At 35.2% G+C, this 16,960-nt stretch overlaps 1 protein-coding gene across 1 annotated transcript in view; it reads left to right on the top strand.

Annotated features, from left to right (window-relative positions):
- LOC105510786 (A disintegrin and metalloproteinase with thrombospondin motifs 6-like) overlaps positions 1-16,756 on the top strand; it is a 30,936-nt gene extending 14,180 nt beyond the window's left edge. The window contains exons 4-7 of the mRNA XM_011940685.1: positions 7,744-7,912; positions 15,154-15,365; positions 15,853-15,941; positions 16,452-16,756. Of these exons, the coding sequence (XP_011796075.1) occupies positions 7,744-7,912; positions 15,154-15,365; positions 15,853-15,888 (417 nt within the window). The 3' untranslated portion in view covers positions 15,889-15,941; positions 16,452-16,756. The remainder of the gene's footprint in view (positions 1-7,743; positions 7,913-15,153; positions 15,366-15,852; positions 15,942-16,451) is intronic.
- The last annotated feature ends 204 nt before the right edge of the window (positions 16,757-16,960 follow it).

The raw sequence follows: 16,960 nt of genomic DNA, 5'->3' as shown, positions 1-16,960 counted from the left end.
TTTTTGAGACAGGGTCTTACTAACTCTTGCCCAGGCTGGAGTGCAGTAGCGTGATCTTGGCTCGCTGCAACCTCCACCTCCTATAGATGTTACATTTTTAATCAAATAGAATATGTAAACAAGTGTTTTTTTTTTAATTCTACTTTTCAAAGGCTACCACTTTTAATAAATTCTGTGTATTTAATCATTCTATATAAAATAGTTGTTAATGCAGAGATCATTAGTGTTTTCTACTCCTGTCTTCTCATCCATAGTTTTAGTGCTGGGACTCTTGCACCATTCAAAGGACAAAATTCCTAACATTATAGTCTGTCAGTTTCATATAATGTCATATTTTAATTTGCTTTGTATTTGGACCATGGTTTCTTACTCAGGATTTATTTTTTTCTGGAGTTTCTATTTACTTTTACTTTTTCTCATTGAGAAAAAAGCATAGTTTCTCTATCAAGTGATTTAATATTTTCCAGTTCCTTAGTCCTTATATCTATTGCTTGAAATACATTCCATTCTTCTTTGGAGGCATTTTTCATGGAGCCATTTAATTAATTTCTTGGGCTAATTTCTTGATGTTAGTTTCTGTAACATCTCTCATTTTGGGGCTTCTTCTTTCCTAAATTAGTTCTACATCTTTCTCTTTCTGAGTTTACATCCTGGTTTTGTTGGAGAATATCTTCAAATAATTACCTCAGAACAGGCAACTGGGAAGTAAAGTTTCTGAGTCTGTGTCTGTTTGAAAGGGACCTTGTGCAGCCCTCATGTTTGATTGATAATTTAGCTGAATGTGAAATTCTGGGTTCAAAAAATCATCTTCCTTAAGAATGATGGATGGTGGTACTGGGAAAAGGAATATATAGGGCATAAAATTTATTTATATGGTTTTATAGCTTTAAAAAAGGAAAAATACTTAAAGGTCTTAAAAGTTAGCATTGATTCACAGGTAGAAGGCTGTTGCTAGTCAGATTCTTGTCCTTTTATTCTTTAAAAAATTTTTTTAGTTAAGAAAACATTTCCCTCAGTGAAAGCATGTTCCTTTTATCCTTCCTATTTCAGGAATTTATAACATGTCTAACTATGGGTTTTCTTTCCTAATTTCTGCTTGGTATTTGATGGGTGCTTTTAATAAAGACCCTCCTTCAGCTTAGAGAAATTAAAAAAATTATTTTCTTAATAATTTTATCTCCTTGTTTTTTTCTTCCTCCATGTTCTGTCTTTCTGGAATTGGTTCTCTGCTTCTCTTATAGTTTTCTCTTTTTCCACTGTTTTCTTTTTTGTTCTAAGTTCTATGCGATTTCCCTGATTTCATCTTCTTTTCCTTCGGTTGAGTAAAAAATGATAGCAGTCATATTTCTAATTTTCAAAAGTTCTTTCTCTTTTTTCTTGGATTTTCTTACATTCTGTTCTTATTTCATGAAAACTGATTATCTTCAGTCCCTCTGAAGATTATAAAGATTATATAGCTAGTTAGAAAAACTCAATGACCCCATTAGACTTTCTGTTCATTTAGTCATGTCCACAGTTGTCATTCTCCCCTTTTCATTATTCATTCATTTCACTAATACTTATAAGTACCTTCCATATAATGAGCACTGTTCTAGGTGCTAGGATTACAATAGTGAAAAATAAAAATCTCTATTATCATATAGCTTGCATTCTAGTAGGGCATACACACAATAAGATAAATAAATAAAAACTATAATATATTGGGTAGTGATAAATGCTCAGGAGGAAAAAGTATTGAGCAAAGACCCTAAGGGAAAGGAGGAAGGAAATGCTGGCATCTGAGGGATAAGATTTTCAGGTAGAAATTTTCAGATACAAAGACATGATCTGAGAGTGTTTGAGGAACAGCATGGAGGCCACATGGCTGTAGCCAAGAGAAAGTGAGGGAGAGTAATGGAAGTTGAGGTCAGAAAGGAAACTGGGAGCCAGATGTAAAGACTTTAGGGGACGCAGAATAAAATCAATAATAACTACAAGTTCGAGGCCTGAGCAAGTAACATAATCTAACAGCCATCAGTTAAGGTGAGAAAGACTCAGGAATCAACTGAGATGAAAAAGCTGTTTGAAGAGTAGGTAGGGGGATGTATATCATGAATTCAGTTGGAGGTATTAAACATGAGATGTTGTATAGGATATTGGATATGTCAGTCTGGAGTTCAGAGGAGAGATATGAATTAGAAAGTTATAAATTTGGGAGTCATCAATATATAGATGCCATTTAAAACCAAGAGATTATATGAAATTGCTTCGAAGGGAGCATAGGTAGAATAAAGAAGAGGTCTAAGGACTGAGCCCTTGGGCATTCCAAGAGGTCAGGGAGGTCAGAGAGACATAGAAGAAACAACAGAGAACAGAGTAATAAAGTTGAAGGAATATCAGGAAAATGTTCTGGCAGCCAGAAGGAAATATTTCAAGAGGAAAATGCTGCTGATGAGTCCAAATAAGAGTAGCACTGCAAATTGCATTGAATTTATCATTGAGGAAGTTATTGGTGACCTTGACAAAAGCAGTTTCAGTGAAGAAGAGTTTGGAGAAGAGGCAATGACATGATTGGAGTAGGTTTAAAATGGAGTGGGAGGAGAGAAAAAGAGTATATAGACCGTTATTTTAGGACTTCTGGAAAAGCAAAAAAATTTTTAGTAGCAGGCAGAAGTGTGGTCTCAGGAGGTTTTGTTTTGTTTGAAGATGGGAATGATTAGGTAGAGTGAGAGATGCTGGAATGAAGTTCTTGACAGGTGAGAAATGATAGAATTTTCCACACAAAGAGAATAATTATCTTTAGCTAGGGGAATAGAAAGTTCATCCATAATAATAGGGAAAAATAGATTTTATGGACATAAGATGCAGGTAGGTGAGTATTTGTGATTGTAGAAATTTGTAGGAGGTTTTGCAATGTCTATTGGAGGGGAATATGAAGGTTTTAGAGGATTAAGTAGAGATGAGAAAACATGGAAGAGTTATCCAGGAGAATGGGTTACTGAATGAACTTGATAAATATACAATTTCTGTGAAGCATTACAGTTACAGTTAAAATTATTAATGAATTTAAAGTGAGACCAGTCAGCATTCTGGTATATTTTCCTCTGGCTAAATGCAGCTGCAAAGGTGCAGGCCCAGCAAAGTTGAATCTTATCAAGGTTGTGGTTTAGCCAGCTGGATTCCATGAAGTGAGAAAGAGGTGAGGGAATTGAAGGTGGAATTGAAGCTGGGTTATGAGGGAAGTGAGGACATGAGGTGGGTAAAGGACAGTGAAAATGTGGTAGGATCAATGGATTATGGGACCTCATGGGGATAAAAGGACTATCCCTTGGAGTTGGTATATTAGAGGGATAGTTTTAGAAAGATAGAAGAATGGGATACTTGAAATCAAGATTATAGAAGGCTCCAAATATTGATAATGCTCAAAGTCTAGGGTTTGACCATGGGCATGGTGTAAAAAGTAAGGTAAGGGACAAGATATTTGAAGGAGAGGAGGTCAAGGAATTGAGAGGACAGGGAATGAAGAGACCATCTATGTCATTAGTTTTTAAACTAGGTCCATGGATGGGATTATATGGTGACCATATGGGATGATAGCAGTACATGTGACTTTGCCTCCAATAGAAACCACAGATATTTTCATATCGTTACAGTTTTTGCATTCTTTTCAAAATATTTTTATTCATCACTGTTGTGAAATTGTGGAAGTTATTAGAGCCACTGAAGATCTTATTTAAAGTGTTATGCAAGTTATATGTATTCTTTTTAAAAAATATTTTGATAACTGTATTTTACTAAATTGGTTTTATTTAGTAAATATATATATTTCCTATATATTTTTTTCTGCATTTAAAATATTCTGAGGAGGAGTCCTTAGTTTTCACCCTTAGACTTCCAAAGGGATTCAGAGTATATGCACATGCACATACATGTATTTTAAGAATCTGTGATATAAGAAGATATTGAAATCAACAACTATTTCAGGAATGATGTTGCAGAGAATGACAGTAATCCAGAATCTGTTATTTTTAAGGAATGAGGGGACTGACTTGGGATCAATAGATAAATGCAACTGGGAAAGGAGGGAGAAGATCATGGCACGAGGTTCAATGCTGGTGTTTGTTTGTTGAGAAGGGAGAAAGAATTGTTTGGAAATGACAGTGAGTTGCAAGAACATCTGAGGCTACCTTCAGTTCCAATAGGAGGCATGTAGAAGAGAAAGCAGCCACTGTTCCAGAGGACTACAGGAAAGGAATATCATTTAGGGAGCTTCAGGTTTTTGTTAGAGCAAGATGAAGTGAATATTCACAGATAAAGCTGGGGATAGAGGCGATTTTATTGATGATTGACTTTGAGTTTGAGAGAACACAGTAGAAGTGTTTCAAATAATAGGGAGAGGCAGGAGATGGGATCAGAAAACATGATGTACGTAATCATATGAGAATTAGAATCCAGGGGGTGAGGTTTGGGCTTCTCATAGGAATTTATACTGCCAGGAAAGAGGACACATGGTGAGATTAACCCTGATGGTCCTGAGGCAGATAGTGTAAAGGTGAATGGGGATACTGAGGTAAGTGAGAGCAGGGCTCTTGCCAGGCATGCACAGACTTCTAGTACTCCCACTAACTTCAGGCCCTCCATCATCTGGTTTTCAGACCCTTTTTAATCTCATAGTCACTCTCCCCTTCCCTCCTTTCAGTCACTGTAGCTCCTGATTGTTTCTGAAATACTGTAAGCATGCTCCTACCTCATTGCCTTTGCATTTGCTGTTGTCACTATCTGGTCTGCTCTTTCCCAAGATATATGTTTAGCTTGCTTCCTCATTTTATTCAGGTTTCTGCTCAAATACCACCTTATTAGAGAGGATGGTTGCAACTATCCAATATAGTTTCTATAATTCTCTCACTTCTAATTATTCTCTGTCCTTTTTGATTGCTTTTATCTCTCTTCTTAATGTTTATTACTACCTGCTTCATCACTTATTTGTTTAATCAATTAGCTTTTTTAAAAATTTTTATTTTATTTTATTTTTTTTAGACACAGTCTTGCTCTATTTCCCAGGCTCTGGAGTGCAGTGGTGTGATCTCAGCTCACTGCAACCTCTGCCTCCTGGGTTCAAGCGATTCTCCTTCCTCAGCCTCCCGAGTAGCTGAGATTACAGGCATGTGCCACCACGCCCAGCTAATTTTTGTATTTTTAGTAGAGGCAGGGTTTCACCACATTGGTCAGGCTAGTCTCAAACTCCTGACCTCGTGACTGACCTGCCTCAGCCTCCCAAAGTGCTGGGATTACAGGTATGAGCCACCACACCAGCATAATTAGCTTTTTCTAGCTCCTCCCACCAAAATGTAAGTACCATGATAGAGCTGGAACTTTGGTTCACTGTTGTATCCCTACCACGTAGCATAGTATCTGCCTTGTGATAGGCACTTGTGAAAGCATATTTTGTGAAAAAATAAATAAATACAGAAACAGCCCTTAGAGGATAAGAGAATTATAGTATAGTGGTTAAGAGTTCTGGCTCCAAAGTCAGTCACATGAGTTCATTGTTTAACTTTGCTCCATCTCAGTTTCTCATCTACAAAGTGGAACAGATAGTGGTACGTCAGAGAGTTATTAAGAAGAGATAATGTTATAAACATTTTACAAAGTGCCTAACATATAAAATCTCTGGATTGTCCTTCCAGAGTCTTTTCATTCTTGAAATTAGAGATTGTGTTTACTTACCAGGCTTCTGACTTCATTTTTCCCCAGCAAATCAAGTCTTTTGTCTGGTAACTTTCAATTTTCTTGTGCCCACAGACCAGCATGACTTTAGTCTCTAGCCTTTCTGGACTGTAGCCTAGACCCTGCTTCCTACATATCCCTCTTACCAAAACTTATATTTGCCCCCTATTCTGCAAGAACTGTGTTCATTTTATAGCACATTGTTGATCTACCTGAGGTATTAGAATATGTTAATGGCATATTATGTTATTTTTGCTAGTATTTGCATTTAATATAGGGACTATTTTCCTTAAATTAAAGCAAACAATGGTGAAAATTATATGAAGTGACTCAGGGCTGCTTTTTTTGTTTGCATTCCTCAGCTCATTTCATGTAGGTGACTGCCAACTTAATCTATAAATTAGAGCAACTCTGATTATGTCTTATCATTCCTTCCAAGCATAAGGTACTTAACATGAATTTCCCAAAACAGAATCATAGAGGTTTAGAATTCAAAGAGACCTTAGAGATTATCTGGACTAGAGGTTTTCAACTTTCTTTTTAAAGCAGCAAAACTCCTTTTTCAAATGAAATGTTATGTGGAAACTTAATATATAGATTAATAAAAGCACAACTGATTCCTAAACCCAGGAATCCAAGCCATGTAGGTCTCCCTTTGTTGTCTGGGGTAATCCCCTGAGGGCACTTCCATGGAACCCTTAGGGCTCCCCAGAGTGCTGTTTTAAAACCACTGATTTAGACCAACTCTTTCATTTTTCCAGCTGAGGAAATACACCCAGAGAGTTTTTATTTTATCTGGTGTTACAGGGTAAATCAGTTGGGTTAAGAGCAGTCCTCACATGTGCCATACTTAGGAAAACATTATTAGACGAGGGTGGAAATTCTTATTTCAGATAACTTTTACCATCTCATTCTTTTTCATCAACAAAGTTTTATTTATACCTATTACATGTGGGACACTTTCTGTGGTTGTAACTGATACAAAGAAATATGAGACATAACCCTTTGCCTTAAAAAGCAAATAATCTAATTGGGAAGCTAAAACATGAAGTTGAAAACTTATACCAACTTTAAATAAGACTTCAAGACTTGAGATGTAACAAAGCAGTGTGGAATTAATTGAAAATAAGTGATACTGAGAATTAGCTCTATTGGAGCTCAGTGAAGGGTGAAGCTACTCCATTTGGACTAGAGAAGGTTTTTAAAGAGGAGAGATAACTAAACTGAGCAGCACTTGGCTAAGTAGATAGGGATAAGGTGATAAAATACTGTAAGTAAGGGCAGAACTTTGAATTCCAGTACCTTCACTTGCCTCTGTGTAATATTGGTCAAGTCTTCTGAGCCTGTAATTTCATCTGCAGAATGGGGATGTATGGGATGTGTGTTAATTAACAACTTATTAATTGATGCAACATAAACCTCAAAATGTCAGTGATTTATCACAATAGAAGTTTATTTCTTGTGTGTGTCTGTGTCTATATCAGACAGCTTTCTAAGAGGTCACGCAGGGACCCAGGTTCCTTCGTTTTTGGTTTCTACCTACCCTAGGTATTTGGAGTTGTCTTCATTCAGTGAGGAAAGAGAGTAGAAGATTCCACTGCAGAGGTATTCAGAGGTCGGGCTGAAAGTGTTATATAACCCTCTGCTCATATTTTTTTGTCCAAAACTCAATCACAAAGCTATATCTAAACACAGAGGATATAATTACGTGCATAATGTGGAACTGAAATGAGTTTTAGTGTTCACATAAAACCTCTGTTACCTCACAGAGTCATTGTGAAATTGGAGGAAATCATGTATGTGACATGCTGAGTACAGTGCATAGCATATGGAGGTATTTAAATGTTCTTTTTAAATAATAGGAACATTTATATAATGTTTTACTGAGTACAGATAATTCGCTAATTTTTTTTTATTAACATGTGTTTTAACCCTGTCTTTGGAGAAGTGTCTATTTATTTTTAGCTGTTGGTAATAATGATAACTAATATTTAAAATGATTCTCCTTGGTAAGTTCTTTGTTTATTTTTCTTTTAGCATGGTGTTATTGCTACAGAAGATGAAGAATATTTTATTGAACCTTTAAAGAATACCACAGAGGATTCCAAGCATTTTAGTTATGAAAATGGCCACCCTCATGTTATTTACAAAAAGTCTGCCCTTCAACAACGACATCTGTATGATCACTCTCATTGTGGGGTTTCGGGTGAGTGAGTGTGCAGCTTTTAGAAAGCATATTGTATTGGATTGCTGCTTTTTCTTTCTTATGGCAAGTATAGTAAGGTTAGCAATAAAAGTAAGTAGGAATTTGACTAGGATTATAATGTTCAGAGCCCTTTTAATGGATGTCACCTACCAGTAGTTTTTTTTTTTTTTTTAACATTTTTTTCTCTCTGCTTCTTAGGTTGAGTTTCTTTTTTTTTTTTTTTTTTTTAACTTTTTTTAAAATTATACTTTAAGTTCTAGGGTACATGTGCACAACGTGAAGGTTTGTTACATATGTATACATGTGCCATATTGGTGTGCTGCACCCATCAACTCGTCAGCACCCATCAACTTGTCATTTACATCAGGTATAATTCCCAATGCCACCTACCAGTAGTTTTAAATCAATCTGGGAGCTCTTTGAGAAGTCTTCAAACTAAATTTGTATAAAATTCATTTTCTTTTTTTGGTTGAAGGGAAAAAAATAACCATCTTATTTTACTTAGGTAATAGCTATAGCTTTTTTGCACAGGTATACTGTAGTACTCTGTGGTATTTGTTTAGCCTGATATTTTTATGCTAGTAGCAGGAATCTAGACACTTGAATAAGACTTGAAGAATCTTAAGGTAGTATTCAAAAGTAGTGTTAGCACTGAGTGAGGATACTATAAAAATATGTAGTATGGACAACAAACCTAGACTTCAGTGGTCAAGGAGAACTTCATGGAAGAAGTGACTTCTAAGCTGAGGCCTGGGGGAAAAGTGAAGGTAGCTGTGTAGAAGTGGAGAAAGCAGTGGCTATAGTGTTTCACATAGAGAAAATAGCGTTTATGAAGCTCCTAAACCAAAGGGGAGAATGTCATGTTATATAAATTGACAGACAGTTCATGTAACTGGATATTAGAATGTGGGCTGGAGGGATAAAGGTGAGGTTCATAGTGGTTGGGGGAAGTGGTTGTGAGAGATGAAACTGGAAAGATTAGCAGAGGCCACATCATGAAGAGCTTATAAACCATGTTAAGGGGTTTGTTTATCCTAAGTACACTAGAAACCCACGGAAAGGATTTAAACAGGAAGAATAACATAATCAGATTTGTGTTTTACAAAGACTACTCTGGCAGCAATATGGAGATGGAATTAGAGAAGAGCAAGACTAGAGCTAAGGAGTTAGGAGGATGTTAGTCTAAAGGTGAGAAAATGTAGAGAAACAGTGGATATAACATAGCATAGCAGAAAGAACATGCGCTTTGGTATAGCATAGGACCAATTACCCAACCTCTCTGAGTGCTCATCTCAGTACATACTAGTTACCCAATCAAACTGTAACTATCATTAAAATGACTGTTTCTAGTACACTAAAGTGTTATTATTATATTAAAAATTTTTTTTAAAGATTTGTTCTATATAGTTCCAGTAGCTAGAACCAGGGGCAGAATGTTTCAGAGAGAGATTTCAGCTTAATGCAAAGGTAAAGTCACCAACAAATACATTTAGTAAAAAATAGAGAGGGTTGGCCATACGTGGTGGCTCATGCCTGTAATCCCAGCACTTTAGGAGGCTCAGGCAGGCTGATCATAAGGTCAGGATTTTGAGACCAGCCTGGCCAATATGGTGAAACCCTGTCTCTATTAAAAATACAAAAATAAGCCAGGCGTGGTGGCGCTTGCCTGTAGTCCCAGCCACTTGGGAGGCTGAGGCAGAAGAATTGCTTAAACCTGGGAGGCGGAGGTTGCAGTGAGCCCAGATTGTGTCACTGCACTCCAGCCAGGGTAACAGAGCAAGACTCCATCTCAAAAAAAAAAAAAAGAAAGAAAGAAAGGATTGCTTTGTGAATTAGTGTATGATATGCATCATCCTTTTGTTTCTTCTCCATAGTCTTCATGGGCTTGTTTTCTTCTTAAGTATTAAGTCTTCTTTTCGTAACCTACTGTTCTCATTCTGCACACTTTCTTCTTGAGTAATCGCTGAGGCTGTTAATTAGGTCCTTGTTGGTCAAGAATAGTTGGTACCAGAAAAAGACAACTTACAGTGAATCTACTTAAAACTTGAAATAAAATTCCATAGTTAATAATGAAAACAGAAGATTTGTTGGGTCTTTGTATTGAGTAATGAAACGAAACATTATGGAAATAAGTTTATCTTACATTTAACAGCATTTAGACTGTAAGTATAACTATATGTAAATTCTTTAAAAACTAGAATTCAGTCTGGACACAGTGGCTCACGCCTATAATCCCAGCACTTTGGGAAGCCAAGGCAGGCGGATCACGAGGTCAGGAGATCGAGACCATCCTGGCCAACATGGTGAAACCCTGTCTCTACTAAAAATACAAAAATTAGCTGGGCGTAGTGGCACATTCCTGTAGTCCCAGCTACTCAGGCTGAGGCAGGAGAATTGCTTGAACCTTGGAGGTGGCGGTTGCAGTGAGCCAAGATCACTCCGAGAGCGAAACTCCTTCTCAAAAAAAAAAAAAGAAAAAAAACTAGGATTTAAATATTCAGTTGTTTATTATAATGTAATTATTCTATCATTTTTCCATAATATGCCAACTTCACTGTATGATGGTAAAGAAGATCACCTTTTGTAAAAATCTTTAAAGATTTTATCATATTCTGAAAAGCCTACCTCTTAATCTTTTCATATTTAAATTATCCTTTTTTGAAGTATGTATCACATTATTTTAAGTCAGGCAGATCCTTATTTTTTAATGGTTTACGCATTAGTGAAACACTTCTCCAAATCTATTCTTACGGCTGTCATAAAATTCTGTCCTTTTGGGGAAAGATTCTCCTACCATCTCTCATTTGGATTAATGTGAGAATTTCCTTAACAGTGTTCCATTTCAATGTTTTCAATTCACTTGCCATTTCTACTACCCCGAACTCTAGTCTGTTTATTTTAGACCCTCATTATCTCTTGACGAGACCACTATACTGACTTTCTACTTATGCTTTCTGCCTCCAGGTTTGTGTTCTTGTTTTCAGTAAAATCTATCCCCTAAATCTGGCTGTATCACACACCTTGAAAAACTTCACTGGCTTCCTATTACTGGGAATATAATAATACTTCCCTATATTCTGGGCAAGTGTTACTAGACTTTATTGGAAAAAAAAATGTTTTGTGTTTAGTAGTAAATTTGGGAAATGTCTGGCTAACATCTTAATTGTAATACTGTTTCAACAGCATAGGTCAAGTGAGAGATGTGAATTTATAGGCATACACTGCCAGTTAGCCTATTACCTGGAATTCAAGTTTATGTCAAAATATAAGATATGAAAACCCCCTTGACACTGGATATATTTATCTTATATTCAGATACTAATTTTTTCCATTCTAATTAGATTCAAACTATGAATTTTTAAAAATTTTATAGAAGTAATAAATGTTCCTTTTAAAAAATACAGGACAAAAAGGAAAAAAAGAAACTGAAAATTATTTATTCCAACACCCAGAGATAACTAAGTATTCTTCTAGTCCATTGAAATAGATGTTATTACATCTCTATATCTTCATTATCTACTTATATATTCATTAAGTAAATATTCATTTAGTATCTGTATGCAAGGCTATTCTGGGTGCTGGGGATGCAGCAATAAATAAAGCAGAAAAAGTCCCTGCTCTCATGGAGTTTAGTGAGGAAAGACAGTTAACTAAATAAGCAAACAAACAAACAATCAAACAAATAATATGGCCAACTGTCCAGAAGTAGTAAGTACTATGAACAAAAATAAAGCAGGTTAATGAAATAATAGTGAATGGCTGTATATATTCAAACACTTTGGTATTGATCAAAAAGTTAAAATGTTATTTCAAATGGCAATGAAATCCATATATTGATTTTGGGAAAAAGTTACCGTGTTGTATGTGTTTATGAGCAATATTTTCCTGACATGCTATAATCTAATCAAAATTAAATTAAGCAAAGCATCTGTAACAGGTATCATTTGAAGAACTACTAATCTTTATTTTGAAACAAAGCAAGTTAATCTCGTTTTCTATTTTAGACTAAGAAAGATAGTACTTACAGATCACTAAGCTTAACATTAAGAAGTCAATTGGCAATTATAGAATGCATAGTTTTATAATGAGCTAGTTATGCTGGATTAATTTAATTTTTAAAATGAAACTGAAGATGTTCTCTCTCATGTGTATATATATAAAATATTGAATATATAATTATATATGCTATATATAAAATGCCTTTAATGGACATTCATAAATAAAAATATATAGTTTTAATGTTCAAATAATTTGTAGTTTGTTAAAGTGATAGCCAAGCCAACTAAAAATTTTAAAAACTAAAATGTTGAAAATTAGGACAATAACAAAGATGATGATAATACCGATTACCTTACACTGAATACATTTTTAGTTTTATTATTATTATTTTTGAGATGGAGTTTTGCTCTTGTTGCCCAGACTAGAGTGCAGTGGTGCCATCTCAGCTCACTGCAACCTCCGCCTCCCACGTTCAAGCAATTGTCCTGCCTCAGCCTTCCGAGTAGCTGGGACTATAGATGTGTGCCACCACACCCAGCTAATTTTTGTATTTTTTTTTTAGTAGAAACATTAATTTAGGATTTGAAATATTTTACTGGACAAAATACTGAAATGTTTACCAATCTGTTCTCTTTTGTTTTTAGTTTTTGAGATGGAGTTTTGCCCTGTCGCCCAGGCTGGAGGGCAGTGGTGTGAACTTGGCTCACTGCAATCTCTGTCTCTCAGGTTCAAGTGATTCTCCTGCCTCAGCCTCCTGAGCAGCTGGGATTACAGGCGCCCTCCCCACGTCTGGCTAATTTTTGTATTTTTAGTACAGTTGGGGTTTCACCATGTTGGCCAGGCTGGCCTCAAGGTCTGACCTCAGGTGATCCACCCACTTCAGCCTCCCAAAGTGGTGGGATTATAGGCGTGAGCCATCACACCCGACCTGAATACATTTTAAATGAGAACTACCATTGCTTTGTGTTTATTGCACAATAATGTCTAATTGTTTTCACAATATTTTAAATAAAAATAAGGAGAAATTGAATGGGTCCGAGAAGGGGAAATGATCAAAAGAATGAAAATAAAATCCTATATTTGGACATTTAAGCTATTTAGCCAGAGTAAGAGACTAGGCATGACTTGAATACATGAGTGCTTTTATGATCTCAGAGGACTGAGCAGGAGAAATTGAAGTTATATTGATGTGGAAATGCTTTCAGCTGTTTTGTAATAATATTAGCCAATAAAACCTAGTGGCTTACTCAGTATACTTTTAGTATTTCACAGTTTCTGTTGGTCAGGAGTCTGTGCATGGATGGGTCATCTGCTTAGCCTCAGCCAGGGCTGAATTCTCATCTGGAATCTTGACTGGGGAAGAATCCACTTCTCTACCCCCATAGTTGTTGGCAGCATTCAGTTCTTTGTGGTTACAGATAGCTTTAGTTTTTGGATGATTGTCTTCAGATGCCAGTGTCAGTTCACCAGTATGATTGCTTGCTTTCTCTAAGTCAACAAGGGAGAGACTCTAGGTAAATGCTACAATATTATTTAACATAATCATGTACTAATATACTCAAAATCACATACATCTCATCATCTTTGCTGTATTCTGTTAGTTAGAAGCAAGTCACAGGTCCTACCCATATTCAAAAGGAGGAAATCACAAAAGGATGTGAACATCAGGAGACAGAGATCATGGAGGCCATCTGGAGAGTCTGTCTGCCACAAATGAATATAGAGAAACACTTACTATCTGGAGGATATACTATTGAAATAAGAAGTGGTGTTTATGTCTTTGCTTCTCTTGACTTTAGGAGTTTCAGGAGTATTTAACTGATGGGTCTTATGATCATTTCCACCTCATTTCCCAAAATTTATTCATCCTACTGTCTTAACACGTTTCCTGCTGCTGTAACAGAATACCTGAGACTGGATAATTTAAGAACAGTAAAAGTTTACTAAGCATATGGTTCTGGATGCTGGGAAGTCCAAGAGCATGGCTCCGGCATCTGGTGAGGGTCATCTAATGGAGGAAAGCAAGAGGAGGAAGTGAGTGCACACAACAGAGAGAGGAAATTGGGCTGAACGCATTATTTTTTATCAGGAACCCACTCCCACAATAACCAACCCACTCCTACAATAATGGTTTTAATTCCTTCATGAGGGTAGAGCCCTCAAGTTCTAATCATCTCTTAGAGGCCCCAGCTGTTAATACTGTTTCAATGGCAATTAAGTTTCAACATGAGTTTTGGAGGAGATATTCAAACCATGGCACCTACCAATGCAGTTTTTTAAAGAGAAAGGCTAAAGAAGTTAGAGAAATGAGAATAGTTACACTTTCTGTCAAGTGTATCATATATATTAATCTAATTATTCCTCACTAAATTTTTCAATAGTGAGGATGAGAAAGATTTCCTATTCAATATAAGGATGTGGAAGATATACAGAGGCCCTCTACATGCTCAAGTTTATTTAATGAAGATGATAATCAGTGAGGCAGGTGTTTACAAATGCCGTAGCACTAAAAGGCTGCTTCTATACTGAAGAACCAAATGTGTAGAAAACAAAGGATACATTGCAATCCGTGCTAAATGTGGTTCAAAGCAAATTATGCTGGAATCGTGATCTTTCAACTCTAATTGATTGTCTCTTACTTCTAGGCTTTGGAAAAGAAGTATTTTGAGTACTCTGTCAGAATAAATAGTTGTAGACTGCTGACCTAAGTGGAAAAAGTAATTCATTGCCTTTTAGAATTGAGATTTCTAGAGCAGTAGATTTGATTCCAATTAAAATAGCTTAATGGAAGCATCTTATTTTAAAATGAATGCTCAAAAGTGTCTTTGAAATAGATTTTTGCAAAATCAGGGTTCTCTATCAGAGCTGTCTTAGACTGATTCAAAAGTTCATACTCTAGATGCTTTTTAAATAACTTTAAATGATTCTTTAAAGTATATATCCTAAGGTTAAATATATCAAGATATAATTACTGGAATAATATGAAATGATTATTTGAAAATTACTTTTATTAATTCATTTATTAGATTTTTTTTGTTTTCATGAGCAGTTGAATTTTTTTTCAGATAACATTATTTTCAAAAATTTACAGACTTTTTTCTCACTACTGCATTTTCTCATTCTCTTCCCTTTGAAACATCTTAATATATTAGATAATTTATGAGAAGCATGTCTACATGAAAGATTTATAAATAAATATATTTAATTAGTGAACTTATCTGAATTGGTTGCTTTTATTGTAGATTTCACAAGAAGTGGCAAACCTTGGTGGCTGAATGATACATCCACTTTTTCTTATTCACTACCAATTAACAACACACATATCCACCACAGACAGAAGAGATCAGTGAGCATTGAACGGTTTGTGGAGACATTGGTAGTGGCAGACAAAATGATGGTGGGCTACCATGGCCGCAAAGACATTGAACATTACATTTTGAGTGTGATGAATATTGTAAGTTTGATCCCTCTATATAATATTTTATATCATATTTGTTGTGTTTTTGACTAAGGTCATAAATTTTTGCTGTGAAGTTAATAATGATAAGAATTTACCTGTCTAAAATGGTAAAAGATTGGTCTAGTATTGTTTCAGTTCCATAGAAATACATTTAAAGATGACCTTATCATTCATTTTTAGATAATACGACAGTTTTAGTGGATCATTAAATCTTGTTTGGGGGTTTTGTTTTTCTTTTTTAACTTGAAACATCAGCTCACCCTCTAATTTCCATGCTGTAGTTCATGTCTAGGAGAAAATATTTATTGAGGTAGACTGGTATAAAAACCTTTTACCAAGGCACCTTGAGGGTAGAGTTCTAAGTGATACAGAGTAATGTATACAGTGGTTAAATTTATAAAAAATTGTTGTAGCACTTAAAAAATCAAACTATCACCCTATGATTTTTGTCTGACTTTATGTCTTTTCTTATTTTCTGGAGGTCAGGTTGCCAAACTTTACCGTGATTCCAGCCTAGGAAACGTTGTGAATATTATAGTGGCCCGCTTAATTGTTCTCACAGAAGATCAGGTAAGAATGTGTTAGTTTATAAGTCTAAGATTCTTAACAGACAGGCTATAGAGCTATAGAATTACTTATTATTAAATAATATGTTTTATTATTGCTCCTATTAGGAAGTTCTAGTTGGATATGAGTTTTAGCTCTACACATTTAATATCTTAAGCAAATTTTAAATACAAGAATATACCTTTTATGTTAAAGCTATATAGATTAGCTATGTTTCAGTATAAGGGTAAGCATTTGCATGGCATATCTTATAATAATGGTTTTCATTAGTTTTTATGTTGATAATCTCACATATGTTCACATTATCATTACAGCTGGAACTGGAAAACAAATATCTGTTCAATAATATACCAAATGAGCTCTAGGTCAGATATTACAGAAATAAAAATTGGCAAGAGATTATTCCTAGAAACCACTGCTTCTAATTATACTCCCACTTTAGTCTTCAAAAGTTTTAACAACTGACCTTAGTAATTTGTTTGGAACATTTCTGGTATGCATGTTGTATTGCAGCCAAACTTGGAGATAAACCACCATGCAGACAAGTCCCTCGATAGCTTCTGTAAATGGCAGAAATCCATTCTCTCCCACCAAAGTGATGGAAACACCATTCCAGAAAATGGGATTGCCCACCACGATAATGCAGTTCTTATTACTAGGTATGGTTTGTTGCAAGTATTTTTCCATTGATTATTGTGTTTATTCACTATTGTAATAAATTTGGTTCTATCTAAAGCCTCATTCAGATAATGAGTATAGAGAAAGCAAAATGGTAATTTATTTTTCACTACTGAGAAAGAATGTATTACACTATTATTGTGTTTGCATCAAATGAACCAAATAAGAAAAAAGAAAATATTAAAATTTGACTTAGAAATTTAATAAATGACTTTCCTTCTGCTGATAAGTTCTATTCAAATGTTTAATCGAAAGCATGTAGATAATTTGTTAACTGAACAAAATACACACTAAAACAAGATTAAACCATATGAGAAAATATATATCATAAAAATAAAGTGACC

This window comes from Colobus angolensis, unplaced genomic scaffold (genome assembly GCF_000951035.1).
Source record: "Colobus angolensis palliatus isolate OR3802 unplaced genomic scaffold, Cang.pa_1.0 Scaffold192, whole genome shotgun sequence".
NCBI lineage: Eukaryota > Metazoa > Chordata > Mammalia > Primates > Cercopithecidae > Colobus > Colobus angolensis.
The sequence above is the reverse complement of the archived record's forward strand: the minus strand, read 5'-3'. Positions and strand labels throughout refer to the sequence as shown.